The 19,120-nt window shown below is 35.8% G+C and overlaps 1 protein-coding gene across 5 annotated transcripts in view; it reads left to right on the plus strand.

Annotated features, from left to right (window-relative positions):
* Nucleotides 1–19,120, plus strand: part of EEA1 (early endosome antigen 1) — a 146,012-nt gene that overhangs the window by 78,925 nt on the left and 47,967 nt on the right. For all 5 annotated transcript variants that reach the window (XM_063075157.1, XM_063075158.1, XM_063075159.1 and 2 more), the window contains 3 exons: nucleotides 10,380–10,718; nucleotides 16,485–16,634; nucleotides 17,747–17,866. In XM_063075157.1, coding sequence (XP_062931227.1) covers nucleotides 10,380–10,718; nucleotides 16,485–16,634; nucleotides 17,747–17,866 — 609 coding nt within the window. The remainder of the gene's footprint in view (nucleotides 1–10,379; nucleotides 10,719–16,484; nucleotides 16,635–17,746; nucleotides 17,867–19,120) is intronic.

Consider the following 19,120-nt stretch of genomic DNA (forward strand, 5'->3'; position numbering starts at 1 on the left):
GTGTTGTAGATTGTGTCAGAATCTCCTTTTTAATGCAGAATAGTGTATCGTTTTATGTATATACCATACTATTGATACTGGAGGAGAGGGACTGCGGAGGCCCAATAGCCAGCCTCAACCCACTCTGTCCTCTTATCAGATTCTTGACTTTGTCTCAGGAAAGAATTCAAGAGCAGAGTCAGATCAGAAAGTGAGAACAGGTTTAATGTAATGAATAAGAGATACAGATTTCATAGGAGAGTGTGTAGCCGAGCTCTGGAGACTGAACAGGGCCCACCAAATTTAACATAAAAGTAAGAAATATACACACTTAAAGTTTAGTACAGAGTGCAGGCTGGCTCAAGAGAGTGAGCCGCCACCTGCTAAAAGTAAGCTTAACACAAAAGTAAAGTATACACATCTCAGCCAGCAAAGTGCAGGTTGGCCCCAGGAAAATGAGCAACAACCCCACCTCTTACTGGTATTCTACTTTTATGATTTTGCTGTCTAGTACACGTTCATGATATCTAACGAATGTTCAGCTTAAGGGGGTGGTTCCCAGTTATGTAACATAGTCTTGCATGTGCTCAGTTGGTCTCCTGTTAGGGCATGTTCATTGGTCAAATTGTATCACAGCACCAGACATATTTAAGAATATTCTGTGCTCTTTAGTGCCTCCAGTGGAAGGCCATTCAAAGGATAACTCCTTTCCACTGAGCATGTTCAGTCACTGGGGTCATATACGCCTGTATAAATTCCTTTTATTGAACATGCTCAGCTAGTTGTTATATAACTCTTTCTAATGAGCATACTCAGCCACTGGATTTGCATAAGTCCACCCCTTGTGGTCTCAGTCTCCCTGTGTTGATACTGAAAATAGGTCCAATAAGCAACATAAACTCTCCTCTAGGGGAGGGCCTAATGAAGGGGCTTGAGACCTTGGGGAGGGGCTTGAGACCCAGAGATGTGTCCTGAAACCTGAACCCATGGAAGCTGAGCATCTCCTGTCTCACTATTAATATATCTATTTGTAGACACTTGGGTTGCTTCCATATTTTGGCTATTGTGAATAATGCTGTTCTGAACATAGGTGTACAGATGTCTCTTTGTGACCTTGCTTTCAGTTCTTTTGGATTTATACCCAGAAGGAGAATTGTTTTATACTCAGAAGTAGAATTACCATATTAATATGGTAATTCTATTTAATTTTTTGAAGAACCATTATACTGATTTACATAGTGTCTGTACCCTTTCACATTTCTACCAACAGTGCACAAGGATTCCAGTTTCTCCACATCCTCACCAACACTTGTTTTTTCCTTTTTCTTTTTCTTTTCCTTTTTTTTTTTTTTTTTGAGAGTAGCCATTTTAATGAATGTAAGGTGGTATCTCATTGTGGTTTTTATTTGCACATGCCTAGTGAATAGGATGTTGAGTATCTTTTCATATGCTTGTTGGCCATATAATTTTAACTGTGTCTTTTGTTGTTGTTGTTGTTGAGTTTTAGTTCTTTTTTTTTTTTTTCCGACCAGTAAGGGGATCGCAACCCTCAGCATGGTGTGGTTCGCACCACACTCAGCCAGTGAGCGCACTGGCCATCCCTATAAAGGATCTGAACCCGCGGCCTTGGTGCTACCAGCGCCACACTCTCCCAAGGGAGCCATGGGGCCGGCCCTTAGTTCTTTATATATTCTGGATAGCAACCTCTTATCAGATATATAATTTGAAAGTATTTTATATCATTCTCTAGGTTGCCTTTTCACTGTGTTATTGTGTCCTTTGCAGAGAAATTTTAAGTTTTGATGTAGTCTAATATATCTACTTTTACTTTTGTTACCTGTACTTTTGGTTTCATATCTAAGAAATTATTGACAAATCCAGTGTCATGAAGCTTTTCCCCTATGTTTTCTTTTAAGAGTTTTATAGTTTTAGGTCTGATCCGATATGAGTTGTTTCTTTTTTTTGCATACAGGTGTCTATTTTTCCAAGCAACATTTGTTGAAAAGTCTGTCCTTTTCTCATTGAATGGTAATGATCCCCTTGTCAAAAATTAGTTGACCGTTATCTTAATCTGTTTGGGCTCCTGTAACAAAATACTATAAACTAGATAGCTTATAAACAACAGAATTTTATTTCTCACTGTTTTGGAAGTGAGGAAGTTCAAGATAAAGGCACCAGCAGATTTGGTGTCTAGGGAGGGCCCACTTTCTGATTATTAGACAGTGCCTTCTCACTGTGTCCTCACATGGTGGAAAGGCTGAGGGATCTCTCTGGGCCTCTTTTACAAAGGCACTAATCCTATTTATGAGAGCTCTATCCTCATGACCTAATCACCTCTCAAAGGCCCCATCTTCTAATACCGTCTCTGTGGGGTTAGGATTTCAATATATGAATTTTGGGGGGACACAGATATTCAGACCATAGCAACCTTTATATGCAAAGGTTTATTTCTGGGCTCTCTAGTCTATTCTGTTGGTCCATATGTCTGTGTTTATGCCAGTATCACACTGTTTTAATTACTGTAGATTTGTAATAAGTTTTGAAATCAGGAAGTGTGAGATCTCCAACTTTGTTCTTTATTCTGTTTTTTATTGTTAATATTGTCTGCCTCATTCTTCATAAAAGAGTAACAGATAGTACTTAGTTTGGGGGCAGGGGAGGTATTGGTATTAGTACTTTTCTTCCATGTCTTTACTTTTTTAGTGGTGGGGGAGTAGAGAATTATTAAACTCCTTTATTCAAAGATGTGGTGAATGTGTTGGCTTTGCTTTAATAATTTGAACCTAATATTTTGGTGAAATGTAACAAGGAAAAAATCAAAGAAAAGAACATGGTAGGAGGGAAAAATATAAATATAATTGGCTGTAAATATGAAGCCTCCTGCCAACAGCCCAGTGAATGAGCTTGGAAGCAGATTCTCCAATCCCAGTCAAGTCTTCAGAAACTGTAGCTCTGGCCAACAGCTTATTACAACCTCATGAGAGATCCCATGTGAACCACCCAGTTAAGATGCTTCTGGATTCCTGCCTCTTATAAAGTATGTGAGATAATACATACTGTTTTAACTTGCTGTTGCTACATTTCAGGGTAATTTGTTTCTTGTGCCCTTGGCCCAAAGTTCTCTTTACTTTCTGAAAGTCATTCAGGGCTGCTCCAAAGAGCTTCTTTTTAAGGGGAGGAGGGTTATGTCTATGGACACTTATAATATTAGAAATTAAAAAATAAATTTTAAAAGTAATTTACTTGTATTAATTTATTTTTAAAAATATTAAGCCATTAAATATTAAAAACATAACATTTCTTATGAAATTGACTTTTTCAAAATAAAAGAATTCAGTGAGAACAATGATGTTTTACATTTTTGCAAGCCTCTTTAATAATTTAAGCCTGCCTTACAGACAGATAGGTTCTCATACAAGTATCTACTTTCACATTCAATCTGTTGTGATGTGGTTGAAGTATAGAAGAATATTCAGTCTCACAGATTTATAGGTGGAAAAAGGAGAAATATTTTAATAGCTTTTTCCAAAAAATTGTGGCTTTTTAAATTTGATACTATACTAAAACTTCATAAATGATAGTTTCTCCTGAGTTAGTTATTATATAGAATGTGAAACAATATGAATGAACTTTTCATACCCTGTAACATTAAGATGCCTTTGGTCTTTCTTTTCTTTTGAGTGGATCTTTCCCTGTGCATGATTTTGTAACCTCATGCATTAGTCATATGGAAAATATTGGTTCACTGAGTTATTCAAATCTTTTAAATGTTGACACATTTCATTGTACAACATAAAAACAATCACATCTGTCAATATCCCCATCAATCTGAGAAAACGCTTTGAGTATGAGGAAGCTGTCAAACTAGTGGAGGTGGATACATGTTTTCCAAAATTCTAAGTTTCATTTGAAAGCCTGGCTTTTATCACTGGCAACAAATACTATCAATTCCATTCCTTGAAGTGACAGGTTCTCTTCCTACTCAAGTCTGAATAATAATCATAGTTTGTCTGTCATTCTTTCCACTAAAAATGGTGTTTCATAAAAAAAAGTGGCTAGTTCAGTTTATAACTCAATCACATGAGTGTTTTACTTCATGACAACTATATTACGCTTTGGTATGCAAGAGCAGTAGTTTATATATACTTCTATTTTTTCAGTTTTTCTTTTTCCTTGCTACTACAAATATTATGGCTATGTACATTCATATACAAATCTTATGCATTTATGCAGGAATTTCTCTATGTTACATACTTCCAAGTAAAATTGTGTCGTAGGGTATACACATGCTCAAATTTACTAGGTGACCACACACTATTTTCCAAAGTAATTATACCAGTTTGCCATTGCCCATTTGTCTGTCAACTCTAGGTGCTGACTGATTTTAAAAATTTAATCTTCTTCTGTGGCTGTACCTTTCCCTAGTAAACCTCTGTATCCTCACTGCAATTTAAAAAATTTATTCTTCTTCTGTGGCTGTAGCTTTCCCTAGTAAACCTCTATATCCTTGCTGTCCCCCTCCCCAATTTTTTTTCTCCTGTCAAACTACACATAGAAAACTTCTATATCACAATTTAGTTTTGTCTTTATCCCTCAGTTTGATTTTTAATTTCTTTAGACCCAGAAGCTACCTTCTACCTCCTGGAAACTGACCAGGATATGTAGAGTAGCAGTTTGCAGGCAATGGGTGTTTATGATCAGTGTAATTTATTATGGTTTTTAAAAAAAATTTTTTATTGAATCAAAATTGATTATACAAATATTTGGGGTTCAACATTGGGATATGTTGATCAAATCAATATTACTGGCTTATATATTGTTACAAATCGTAATTATTCTTTATGCCCCTTGTCCAATCTCTCCCTATCCCCCTCTCGTTCCCCCTTCCCCTTTCTAATTACCGTAGATTTCTTCTATCCTTCTGAAAGAATAGTGGTTGCTCAATTGATTTGTTGCCTAGATAATCTGTCCAATGCTGAGAGGTGTGATCAGGTCCCCCAATATTATCATAGAGCAGGTGCTTCTTCTGTCACTCTGAAATGCGCTTTGTGGAGAGAGACATGCTCTTCTTTTTTTTTTTTTTTTTTTTTTTTATCTCTGCTGGTGACTCTCCTTGTGTCAATGCACTCTGGATGCTGGTGGACCATCTGTGTGGTGGTTGTGGCATCTAGCTGCTTTCGCAGCAGTCATGGTTATAGTGGCGGCTGTGTTGGGCCACCCACATGGAGGTGATGTTTTTGGCATGCTCTTTTGTGATGGCAGTGGGCCTGGTTGTGGGGAGTATCCAGTCACTGGCTGCATGCTTCAGGTCCCTGGTTGGGCCCTGAGGTGCTGGTGCAGTGTACCTGGTTATGGGAGGGGGGTCTGGTCTACAGCTCCATACTTTGGGTCCCTGGGCAGGGCCCCAAAGCCCTGGCGGTGTGCCTGGTTGTGGGTGGGTGGGGGTCCGGTTCCCTTCTCCATGCCTCAGTTACTTGGGAAGGCCCCAAGATGCTGGTGTGGTGTGCCTGGTTGTGTGAGGGGGGGTCTGGTCTTCTTCTCAATGCCTTGGGTCTCTGGGCAGTCCCCAGGGCACTGGCACAGTGTGCTTGGTTGTGGAAGGGGGGTCCAGTCCCCTTCTCCATGACTTGGGTCCCCGGGCAAGCCCCAACGCACTGTTGTGGTGTGCCTGCTTGTGGGAGGGGGTGTCTGGTCCCCTTCTCCTTGCCCCAGGCCCCCTGGTGGGGCCCTGAGGAACTGGAGGTATGCCTGGATGTGGGAGTGGAGTCTGGTACCTGGCTCCAAGCCTTGTTTTCCCGGGTGGACCCCTGTCACATCTCCCAGGGTGACTGAGACACAAAGGATTACTCAAAGCCCATTTCTTCTGAGCAGTGAGAAGCCCCAAAGGGGTTAATTTTTTAGGAACCCTCAAGAGAGTAGCATTTCTCGGAAAATAACACTGAAGTAGAGTTCTCTCTCAGTATTTCTTCTCCAGGCCAGAAAGTTACAGAAAAGAAACATAGGTGGTTACAAAAAGAACAGTAAGATAATTGTCATGGCAACAATAATTAGGTTTAGCTGTACCAAGGACATCTGCCCTTAGAGCCAGCAATTTTTCTGTGTAACAATTCTTTATCTATAACAGAGACTTTAGCCCAGGGAAAGGTTCCTGTCTTTTGCAAGCTTAACATTTCTATGTGTAATTTTAAAAAGTTAGGCTATACCTGAAACTACAGGGCCTTGGAAGCTAGGCCCTGTGAAATACATTTGCTTTATAAGTGTTAGTATCCTCCACAGGACCCTGAGGTGCTAGTGGTATGAATGGTTTTGGGCAGGGGTCTGGTCCCTGGGTCCAGCCTCATGTCCCCTGGCAGGCCCTAAGGTGCTGGTGGTGTGCCTGGGCAGAAACTAGTTTTTTGTCCTTTGCTTACTTCTAAAATTGGGGAACTTTCTGTGGGAAACAGTACTTGAGCTGTGTGGTTGAGCTAAATTGCTGTTTTGCTGCTGTTTCCCTGGGGAAGGCTTTTTGTGCAGCTCATGGTTTAATGGTTGACCTTACAGTTACTTCTGGCTCTCCAGATACCAGGTGCACCTGGGTTGTGTAGAAACTCTTATCTGGGCCTGAGTTTTTTGATCAAACTGCCCCCCATGCAATTCTGCATTCCCGACCAGTCTCCTCTGAGTGGTCCTGTGCTGCTTGGGGGGCAGATCGACTGTCCTTGCTGTGTCCCAGTGTTCTCCTGGTGGGCCTGTCTCCCCTACCACCCATGCTTCAAACACTTCCCATGGGACAAGCCCTGCTCTGGTCCCTTGTGATGACTCACTGGTCTCTGAATGGCTCCCCTTTTTCAGTTCTGTCTCCTCACTCCTGCGTGGGCCCACGGGAACCCTATTAGTGGTCTTGCTGTCCTGGGGGCCACTGAGGCCCTCTTCTCCCCTGCCACCTCCAAGTAACTCCATCCAAATGGCAGAGCTGCGGTTTCTGCAGGCTTCTGCTCCATGCCCTCAGCAGTTGCAGCCTTAAAGCGGCCATGGTCTGAAACGCTCAGAGCAGTTTTTTTTTCTCTCATTGTGATTTCTCCCACCTTCATGAACTCTGTAGGTCTCTCTTCCTCTTCCCCTGAGCTCCAGTGGCCCTAGCTTGGCTGATGTTACATTTTTATATTTATAAAAACTATACATTTTATATAGTTGTAAATTGTTTGATTTCTGGGAGAGAGTGATGCTGTGGGCCGTCTATTCTGCCATCTTGACCGGAACTCTATTATGTATTTTTGAAACATTAAGTTACTAATAAAGGATATGATTTCATAGCTGAAGTATACAGCTAAATACTGAGGCACAGATTGTGTATATATATTTATACAGACATAGGAGGATACTTCAAAAAGTTCATGGAAAAATGGAATGAAAGATAATACAAATCTTTCCATGAACTTTTTGAAGTACCCTCTTACACACACACATTATTGAAGGATGTACTATGGCTCTTTTATGGGTAATACATAGAATCATAATGTTTTAGTGTGGTAAACTTGGACATTTTTATTAGGGAATAATAGCATCTTCTACTAAACTTTTTTTTTTTTTTTTTTTTTTTTCTGGTGGCTGGCCCATAAGGGGTCTAAGTCTTTGACCTTGGTGTTACCAGCACTGTCCTCTAACTGAGTGAGGAACTGGCTGGCCCTCTTCTACTAATCTTAGTGCCTTACACAAGTATAACATTTCAGAAAAAAAAAATTTTATTGTGTTTCCCTATTTAGGATTTGATCACCAATCAGAGCAAACAGAGTTGCATCTGCCTTTTCTTATCATCCTCACTATCTGCCTCTTTACCCCTCCTCACCCCATGTCTTTGGCAAACCATCATCCTTGACAGTGGTGATATCCAAGTTTTTTGAATTTCGAAATCTCTGTACATGGTCTTTTGAAGGCCATTACATAAAATGCCTTGGGCAGCTTTTGTGAGTCACTGGCAGAATCAATGTGGTTAGGTAATATTGTAATATGTTATGGATGGAAAAGATCATTGCTTTTGTGTAATGTAAAGGTTTTCTAAACCAGTGTTTTATAATTACTGGCCTTGAAAACTTAAAAACAAAATGGAACAGCTGAAGAAGTTTCCTTCTTAATTTCTCATAAAAACCATACTCTGACATTTAAACAAAACCCTGCAGCTCAATTTAATTATTTCCATGTAAATTCTGAACAAAATCATATTGCTTATCTAAGGCCACTGATATAATATAGGTCATTGTAAGACACTGAATTATTTTTGGGGTCTCACCTGTCACCCCCTTTCCATCCTTATTGCTTTCCCTTTTCAACAGTCCCAGTCTTAAGGTGCTCATAGGCCAAAACGGGAGCCAGATGTGGCAAGTATTTATTATACTCCTGTGTGTTACCATTGCATTGCAAGGTAGTATATTGATATGAACACTATAGTACAGTGGTTAAAGGCATGTTTAAATACCAGCTTTGCTACTTACTGGCTGTGACACTCAACTTCTCAAAGTCTGTTTCCTCTTCTGTTAAAAAGTACTATTATACCCATTTGCCTCTTAGGACTGATATGAACATTAAATAAATTAATATATGTTAAAGTCTTATTTGCCTTTTAGTAAACACCTAAGTGAATGTTGATTGTTGTTTTGTTGTTTTTGTTTGGTAAGTGTTGTGATACTGGGTCAAGACCAAGGTGTAAGTTTTCCTAACTTAGGAACACTTTGCCTACTAAATCAGGAAAGGCTTTTTAGTTGAGCCTTTAAGAATGCTAAGGAGCATTTTACATGGCAGAGGGGTTATTGGCATTTCATTTTGAGGGTTAGATGTACAAAAGACATGAAACCATATAAGAGCATGTACATCTCATAAAATATAAGATGTCGGAGAGCTACGAAGTAGTTTAATTTGTTCTTTCTCACCCACCAAGCTGTTTTGAAGAACCAATGAGATGAGATCTCTGAAACCACTTTGTAAGCTATAAAGCATTAAAACATGTCTTTCTTTTTGCATTTGTTCTCATTACCTGCACAAAGTGTATCATTGTTCTCAGTGCTGCTTTTCTGTATTATATTTCTATTTGATAATTTACATTAACTCACTTTTTTCTCAGACAAGCATTCAAGAGCTTTTACTGCTGCCTTCCCATGTTGGTACCTTGATTTTCTACTCCCCGAGGTAATAGGGTTTGCTATTTCCCCACCTGCAACCTGTTTGTCCCTTCGTGTCATTTTATATATTTGTATAGAACAGATGGCATGAGTCATGTATACATATTCCTTAATTCCTCTCACCACTTTTAAAACCAAACTCAAACTTTATTATTTTCAGGTGGTCTTATTAGTTAGCCCCACTGGACTTGCTCATTTTATTTTTTAGAAAGTTGTGCACTTAAGAAATTTGAATACCTTTTCTATTAATTCATTCTGGCTGCTGCATTATGTTTTAACTTTCTTAGAAATTTTTTTCATGTGTGTATTTCATTTAGATTGTAGTCTGTTTAAGATTCAAAAGTTTTTATTGTCCTCTACTATTTCTGTATTGAACCCTTACAGCAAACTGAGTATAATAAGAGAGTACAATAAATGTCTACTGGTTGACTGACTCATCAGGTGCTTACAGTGGCTTCTTACCCTGGCTATTTTTCTTACAGAATTGAATTAAAATTATGACCTATATTTTATGTATAAATATGTTGACTTAAAATGTTCAGTGTTAATTGTAACAACTCCATTTAGACCAGATTTGACATTTGATTAGGCCTGTTGATCCAGATTTTTGCTTGAAGTTATCATTTTTATATTTTAGACTTGATGTTATTGAGTACAATGATAAAATATAAAGCAGGTAAATGATATATTTAGATCATTATTTTTATATACCTAGAAAGGAATTTGAATTAGTTTTAGCTTGTGACTCTAAAAAATGGTCTTTATCGAGAAGGAAAAAAAAATGCAATTTATAGGATCAGGCATACTAGAGCAGTGTTATGCTAAAACTCTTACAACTGTGAAATTGCAAAGCCACAAATCAGAATTGGCCTAGTATATTGCTATTCAAAATAATTTCTGTCAGTAGAAAAGTAGTTTTAATTTTTACCTCAAATGAAAGAATGTAAATATGTTGTATACACCAAAGAATTCAGTATGTTTTAGGGTTTTTATTTTATGTCAGCAATTTCTTGGCAATTCTTAGGTTGTATTACTAGAGTTGAGTCAAGTGGACCAATAATAAAATTATAAGTTAGTATGTAATAATTTAATTAGTCTTGACTAGAATATTTTCACTTATTCATATTGTAAATTATAATATTGACTAAGACATTTAGTTGGAGATAATACTGTTCCATAGATAGTCTGAATAAATGTAGTAATTAAAAATATTAGGAAAGGAAATAAATTGTTAAATTAATATTTCAGAACTTGACAGAAAAGTTGCTGAAGAAAGAACTGGACTATACCCAGTTAGAAGAGAAATGTAATGAAGAATCTGTGAGTAGAAAGAATATACAAGCAATCCTTCATCAAAAAGACTTAGATTGTCAACAGCTTCAGTCAAAATTATCTGTATCTGAAACGTCACTACAGAGAGTACAGGCAGAACTAAGTGAAAAAGGAGAAGCTACTCAAAAGCTTAAAGAAGAATTATCTGAAGTAGAGACCAAGTACCAGCATCTTAAGGCGGAGTTTAAACAGCTACAACAACAGAGAGAAGAAAAGGAGCAGCATGGGTTACAGCTCCAAAGTGAAATTAATCAAGTAAGAAAAGAGATGTTTGTTTTATTTATTGTAATTCCCCCTATGGTTTCTTCTAAGTGTGCTTGATGGTTATTTGATTATAATATAGTTTATGTTAAAAAAAATTGTCATTTTAAAAAATTAACTCTTAATTTTTACATCTGTAGTGTTATCAGATCTCATTTCCTCTAATTCCAATTTCCTTAAGAAAAAAAAAAGATAGTATCATCTTATATCATTGACATACCACCTTATATCATTGATGTGAGGTGTTAATGAATTAATGCATATGAATTGCTTAGAGTGGTACATGGCACATGGTAGGTACTCACCAGGTTTTAGCTATTATTTTAATTCAAATTGCGGACTGTTCTTTAATTTATCTTTTTTCGTTATTAAATTTTTAAAACATGATAATTATAAAACCAATAATGTAAAAATTAGATATTTTAATATTAGAAAACAAATTAGTCTTAACACAGCTGGTTTTTATAGGTAAATAACATCTGTCACATGAAGTTTGATGCAGGTTTTGATTTTGTCATTACTTTAATTTTTTAATGTCTGTATTCTATTTATTGCTTATAGGTAACATTAAAAATAGGTTGAAAAATGGAAATTTGGAGATTAAAGTTTTCAGTTATTTTTTGATGATGTTCAACTATTTTTACTTAAGTGGCAGTGTACTTTATTTTGTTGTAATTAATTATTTTCATGGCTTTTTACTCCTTTAGCAATAATAATGATATTAGTAAAATGATTATGATAGTAATTTATTGAGTTTAATCATCTTTCGGGAATTAGAGTATGCATTTCACATATGCTATCACTAATTTTTGAGATTAGACTGTGAGTTCCATGATACAACATATCAGAAGAGTTAGCAATATTTCTCTAGCTTATCTTCTCCTCTATTTTCACTGACCGGTCTTCCTTATCTCACTCTCACACCACTCTAACCACTGCTGACTGATCTCTCTGCCTTCAATCTCACCTCTGTCAAATTGGTCTTCCATATAACCACAAGAGGAGTCTGTTTCAAAAGCAAATCTTACCATGTTCCAACCCTGCTTTAAGCCCTTTAATAGCTCTTTATGGCCCACTGGATTAAGTTCTTGCTATGGCATGCATTGTCCCTAGTGATCGTGTTGGCCTACCTCCTCAGTTTTTTGCCATTCTTCATTTTATTCTCCACTGCAAGAATACAGAAATGTTCTTAGATTTCTTTCTACATGTTATGCTGTATCTTGCTTTAGTGATATCATTCTGTCTTTTCAACCTGAGATATTCCTTCCATTCCTCTTCTCCTTGGTGAATACTACTTAACTTCACTTGTCACTTTTCTAGAAATCCTTTTCTAAACACTGCAACTGCTTCCCGCACCTCCAAGATGGCTTAAGCATCCACATATCTTGAATGTTTTACTTAACACAGTATAGTATGTTATCATAATTTATGTTGGTACTCTTTGGATGCAAAGACCATGTCTTATTCATTTTTTATCCTCACTAACTGGCACATTGCTTTTTAATCAGCACATCTTTTAGTGAGTGAGGTGAGTGAATTAATTCAGGCATTCATAATGGAAGGAAACTGAGGCTTGGGGATATCAGTGAATAACTTATGTATTTGACTTTCAATTCAGATAAACAAATTCAGCATTTATGCTTTCTAAAAGACACCATGCTTCATTTGTTAGGGATTCAGAAATCAACAGGAAACAGTACCTCACTTTAATGATAATGTAAATCGTATGGACAGGATAAGGCAAGTACTATCCTATACCAAAGATTATGAGAATTATAATAAAGGTGTCCCTTATACTATGGGAATTTGGAAGAGTTCCTTTCTTCTATCTTCCCCCTCCTCCTTACTCCATCATAGTACTTCACCGTGTGCAATTATTTTGTCCGATTGTGGTCAGGAAAAACTTTGTGTGAGAGAGAGGTGGTGCTTGAAATTGTGAATATTGGATAGGTTTTGACAAGTGGCAGTTTGAAAACAGGAGAGTCTTTCTATCCAGAGGGATTAGTGATAGCAAACTCATGGCAGGAATTGTTTTAAGAACCAGGAAGCGACTTTGATTTGCTCTTATGTGTAACAGGAGTGAACTATTTTGACTGGAAAGAGCATATGGGACTTTATTACATAGGGCCTTGAAGAGCAGGCTGAGAATTTGGGTTTTGTTTGGTAGTCAGTGAGTGGAGGGGCATTAGGAATTTTTGAGAGCCTACTTAATATGCCCTATTTCAAAAAGTTTGAGGAAAAATAGAATTACAAGACAATATTAATTTCTCTGTGAAGTTTTTGAAGACCCCGTGTATGATTATTTGGTTTAGTCATAATTCTGTGCAAAATGAAGAGTTCATGCTGAAGATCTTGAAGTGATACCGTTTGTCTTCTTTCTTTCAGCATGCTGTCTGGATTCTGCCTTCAAAATATGTCTCAAATGCATCCACTTCTCTCCATCTACACTGCCACCACCCTTAATCTAAGCTACCGTCATTGCTCACCTGGGCTACCGTTTTAGCCTTCTTATAAGTTTCCCTTCTTCTAGTGACCTCCTCAATCCATTTTCCATACAGAAGCCAGAGGCATCTTTGTAAAACATTGAGGTTATCATTTTATTCTTCTGCTGACCACCCTCTGGTGGCTTCGCATTACACTTTGAACTGAATCCAAATTTCTTACTTTGGCATATAGGCCTTTGCATATACGAATTATAGTGTCGCATCCATGCTTTGTCTTCAAACTCACTTCATGCCACTGTAAATGCATGTTGATCTCTTTTCAGTTCCTCAGACACACCAAAACTTCAAGTTGTTTTCTGCCTTAAGTCCTTTGCCCATAATTTTTTCTTCTTAGTGTGTCCTTGACCTTATTATTTTACAAGGCTGGTTCAGGTGTCATTTCCTCAATAAAGCCTTCTAGGACCACTCTATTTAAATAGCTGATTTTCCACAGCTTCTGGGTCCCGTCTTAAATCTCAGCAGGCTCCTTTTTTTCCCCTTCTTCTTCTTCATAGCACTTTACATTGTATAATTGGTTTTTTGTTTACTTGCATATTGTCCACCATCCCCTTTGTGAGCTCCATAATGTGAGAAATTTGTTTTTATTCTGTACTCTTATCAGCCTCTATATTGAGGGCTTTCAGTAAATATTTATTAGAATTATGGAAGTGAACCTCACCTTCAATCTTATTGCAATATCCTTAAAGAGCGTAGGAGTGAACTGGGTTTGTTTTGCTCTACACTCTATCCTTAGCCCCCATTATAGTGCTGACAAAATTAGATAGCTGGCAATTGACAACAAAGGACTTGAAAACAGAGTGGCCTATACTTTTCATATTTGTGTTCATAGGTACTTCTAAAATAAAACAGAGGTGCAGATAATGATTTGTTACATAATGAAAAGATTAGATGTCATCAGTTAAGTTTTTAAAAATTATCTATGCCATCTCAAATAGCCTAGTACTTTATAAGTGTGGACTTAGGAACCAACTGCCTGAGCTCCAGTTCTGTGGCATACAAGCTGCATGATCTTGGACAAGTTACTTAATTTGTGCCTCAGTTTACTCATCTATAAAGTTAGAATAATAATGGAACCTTCTTCATAGGATTGTTATAAGGATTATATTAGTTAATATTTGTAAAACACTTAGAACAGAGCCTGGCAGTTAGTTAATATATTAGGAGTATAATGAATAAAGAATTATGTAAATTTATAAAACTGAATTTATTAGATAACATGTACATTTATATGTATATCAAAATTTGACTTAAGATAGCCCATTTTATTAATACTTCCAAAGTGCATTATTTTAAACCTCTTTTTCTTTAACGTACTTTAAAATGATGTAGGCATAATTGTTTAAGTGACTTTGGGTAGCTTTAATTTGAGATTCATTTCTTTATTAAAGATCAAGGATTTCTCCAGAGTCATAAAGTAATGAATGATAAAATTATTTATAATACAAATCTCTTTTTCTCACCCCCTTTGTAAGTCTTTACTTCAGAACAATAGTTATCTTTAATTCAGTGGTTCTCAACTCTGACTGCACATCAGAATCACCTGGGGAGATTTTAAAAATTACCTGTGTCCAGACCTCACTCTTGATCTGATTAAATCAGAATCTCTGACATAAGCCTGAGCATTGATATATTTAAAATTTTCCTCTATGATTGTACTATTTAGCTGAGATTAAAAACTGCTGCTTTTTAAATTGTTGCTTTTTGGGAAATGATTTCTGAACTTTCCTGAAACGAAGTATTATTTGTTTCTTGTTATAAAAAAAAGGATTATCAGGCTCCTGCTGAAACGTTTTAAATCTAAACTTCCAGGGGAGAAGACTGATTATCTGTGTATTAACAATGATATTAGGAGATTCTTATCCAGCATGTTTAGGAACTAGACAGGTGAGATGCCTGTTTGTAGGAGATCAGGCGCATAGTTGCTTGAAATATGAGCTTGCTTTGAAGGCCTGTTTTGTTTTCGTATGTCAGGATTGGGCCTAATTCTTTTAGTGAGTCCAGGGGAAGGTCTGGGTAGTTGCTATGGTGCTAATTCATTGAATTTTTTCTTTTCTGGTTTAGAAATTTATTGTGGAACTTGAGTTTGAATGTATCAGGTTATATTCCAATAGTCACAGGTTGTTTCATTGCATAAGAAAATAGTGGGTTTTCAGTTTTCTTATAGAGCTTCATTTTTCCCTTTCCATTCATGAGTTTTTATGGAGAAATATAAGTATAAAAAATGTAAGTATATATTTATATGTATAAAATTTACAGAGCATAGAAAATATGATACAAAGACTTTTAGTATTTTTAGATTTAACATGAATCATTTCGATTGAAAGCAATTGTATAAAATGCTTGTTATTAAATGTGATTTCACTGAGGCACAGGCGTTTCATTTTATGTTACGAGTCTGATGCGCAGGAGTGCTCTTAGCGTATAAGCCTTGTCAAATGTCTTGCATCCTCATCTCCATGCAACTCTTCTGCTCTGCACTCCCAGCACTTGTGCAGTATTTCTTCTGAAATTAATACAAACTTTTTTTTTAAATAAAAAAAACCCCCCCCGAAAAACCTTTTCTCCCTGCACCCCCCTCCAGGAAAAATTAACAGTTATTTCTGGTGATGGTAGAGAAAATAATTTGAGAAAGTGATGGTTCTTAGCTCCAGGGCAAATTTCTTCTTTAATTTTAACTGGGTTGCATTTTAAAGTTGATGAATGAGGCTCACCTAACACACACAAAAAGTATGGTCACCTCTATTTACAGAAATCATGTGTCAATTTGAGGACTTACTTGAATGCTTTGGTTTCTATCCAATACCCAAATGTAAGTCAACTGTGGTGGTTCTTGACTATGGAAAACCAAGAATCACTGTGGAACTTTGAAAAATACTGTGGAATAGATCTGAGTGTGCCCTCAATGTCTTAGTTTTTAAGTTTCCCTTTAATATTTTAAGTTCCTCAAGTGATTTCAACACTAACATCAAAATGAGAGCCCTGGTCTCCTGTATTTTTTTTTTTTTTTTTTTAAGAGAGTAATAAAACAAAAACAAAAGTGATGTTTAATCACAGTTTTATGTGATTTATTACAATTTATGTGATTAAAATTTATTTGTAGTTAAAATTACTACATAAGATCTTAGGTTTCTCCAAAGTATCATTAAAATTAAGATATTATATTTATATTGGTGAAAAACATAATGTTGTTTGGAAAGTAGGTGGTGGTGTGTGTATGTTTATACCTATGTGCATACTTTTTTTTTTTTTTTTTAAGTTACATAGCAAGCTTCTGGAGACAGAGCGCCAACTAGGGGAAGCTCATGGTAGGCTGAAGGAGCAGAGACAACTTTCAAGTGAAAAGTTGATGGATAAAGAACAACAAGTGGCTGATTTACAACTCAAACTTTCTCGTTTAGAAGAAGAGGTAAGCTAACATTTTAAATGAGTTTACGTTAGCAAATTTATTGATAGACTTGGGCATTCTTAAAAACTGTTATAGTTCAACTTTTAATTGACAAGAGTTTTAATTAGACATTTAAAAACTTAAATTATGACATTTATTTCTCCTCAATAAAACATCCTACTTGTTAACTACTTAAAGTCATTTTGTTGTGATTATATTCCCTAAAGTTCTCAACAAAAATGCACAAAGAAGACTACTCTTTTAGCTTTATGCAGGAAAAATTCTGGGGGTGAGCCTCTGTCAGGCTGCTGGAGTTTTTCTACGCAGGAAGGACCACTTAGAAATGAAACAGTGATCAGTTAACAGTTGGTGAGGATCATTAATGACATATAGTTGGTGCATATAAACTTTGAGTTTGCATTTAAGGATTTTCACTTTTACAAGTTAAGCATTTGATTGAATTCTATTCTTATTAAAGTTGCAGTTGCTAAAAGTGCTACCCATTATATGGTTAAAGTTATTAAGTTATTTCTTTTATTGGAATTGAACAAATATTCAGGGCTAAAATCTGTAGCTGCAGCAATCGATTTTTTTCTAGACCTAAAATCTTGGATGTGGTAGATTTTTTCTCAAAAGGTGATAACTATGACTGCTATGGAAAAAAATAAAAGAAATACTGGTTTAGATTATTGTTACAAATAATTTGTATGTAATTAATTCCCTGATCATATTAGTATACAAAAAGCAATAATAAACTAAATGCCAACCCAGAGAAAGATCTGTATTACTTCTAGGTTGAAAATCTATTCCTAAAGAATAATCGTTTCTTCATAATGAGATTAAAATTCTATATGTAATGAGATACTGCTTTTAGTCATTTTTTAAAATTTTTATTTAATTATTTATTTTTTTAGCTGGCTGGTATGGGGATCTGAACCATTGACCCTGGTGTTTATAACACTGCAATCTAACCAACTGAGTTAACCAGGCAGTCCTTGTTTTTAAAGTTGATCTTGTATATTGTCTGAATTTATTTCCTGTTTAGACTTGAGAACTGAAGTAATGCCAGATATTTATGAATGATAATCTTATGCCTTTAAGTTGGCAACTGACAGTCTATATATTTTTTTAAGTTGAAGGAAAAAGTAACAAATTCCACAGAATTGCAGCATCAGTTAGATAAAACAAAGCAGCATCATCAAGAACAACAGGCTCTTCAGCAAAACACTACAGCCAAACTTCGAGAAGCTCAGGTAAATGTTATTTGAATTATTATTAGCATTTTATTTTTATTTATTTATTTATTTATTTATTTTTTGGTGGCTGGCAGGTGTGGGGAACTGAACCCTTCACTTTGGTGTTACAAGGCTGTGCTCTAACCAGCTGAGGTAACTGGCCAACTGTATTAGTCTTTTAAACAAAAATTAAGCTAAATCATTATTCTTTTGTTGTGGTAAAAGTAGATAATACAAAATACTTGATTTTGAGGAATTTTGATAGTTTTCGGTATCTGGATAACCTGTCCTTTTTCATGTGATTACTATGTTGGAAAGTTTTTCTAAAATAGTTTAAAATTGTTTAGTTATTTATTATAAACAAATTTATTGTTGATTTATTATAAATAGATTTATATAAATATTTATTTGAATTTATTGTCTCTTTATTCGATAAATTTCTGCATTAAATGTAGTTACATAAATTTTATTATTTATTTAAATATTATTTACAAATAATGCATTTATTTGTTATTTATTAAAATACCTTATTTGAAAAATTAAAAAATGTTTAAATAAACTTTTCTTGTTTAGTTAGCCCAGTAAAAAAGAACATGTTTGTTGGTCATGTCTTTTCCTAGTTCCTAACCATCATCTGAACACTGGAATTGTAGATATATAATATCTGTATTTTATATTTTCTATAAAATACAGTTGTTGGATTATATTGATACAGTTCTATGGCATAACATAGCTTAGAAGGTTAAAAGAAGTAAAGTTTTTGTTCTGTTACATTGAAGGGAGGGTGCCCAAATGTTTAAAATGAATTTGACTTTGATATTCATTTATTCCTTCATTCTTTCATTAATTCATTGAATATTATTGAGCACTGTGTGTCAGGCATTGTGCCCAGCACTGAGAATAAGAAACCCTGCCTGCTCTTTAGGAAATGTCAATCTAACCATGTGTACGTGGAAACAGTATTGGAGTTTGAGGGGGGTGGTCAGTGATATGCCTCTTTTTCCCTTCTGAGTTTGGAGAGTGGCATGAAAGTCAGGTGGATAGAGATCAAAATTTTGGATTCATTTATTTCTTATTTTTTAAATTTTTTTTGTAGTTGGCCGGTATGGGGATCTGAACCCTTGACACTGGTGTTATAACACTGTGCTCTGAACATCTATGCTAACAGGGCAGCTGGCTATTTGTTCTTTTATTTGGCTAGACAACAAGTATTTATTAATATCCACTCTTAGCCAAGGAACTGACTTCATGAATATGGCAGCAAACAAAACA

This window comes from Cynocephalus volans, chromosome 12, assembly GCF_027409185.1.
Source record: "Cynocephalus volans isolate mCynVol1 chromosome 12, mCynVol1.pri, whole genome shotgun sequence".
Classification (NCBI taxonomy): domain Eukaryota; kingdom Metazoa; phylum Chordata; class Mammalia; order Dermoptera; family Cynocephalidae; genus Cynocephalus; species Cynocephalus volans.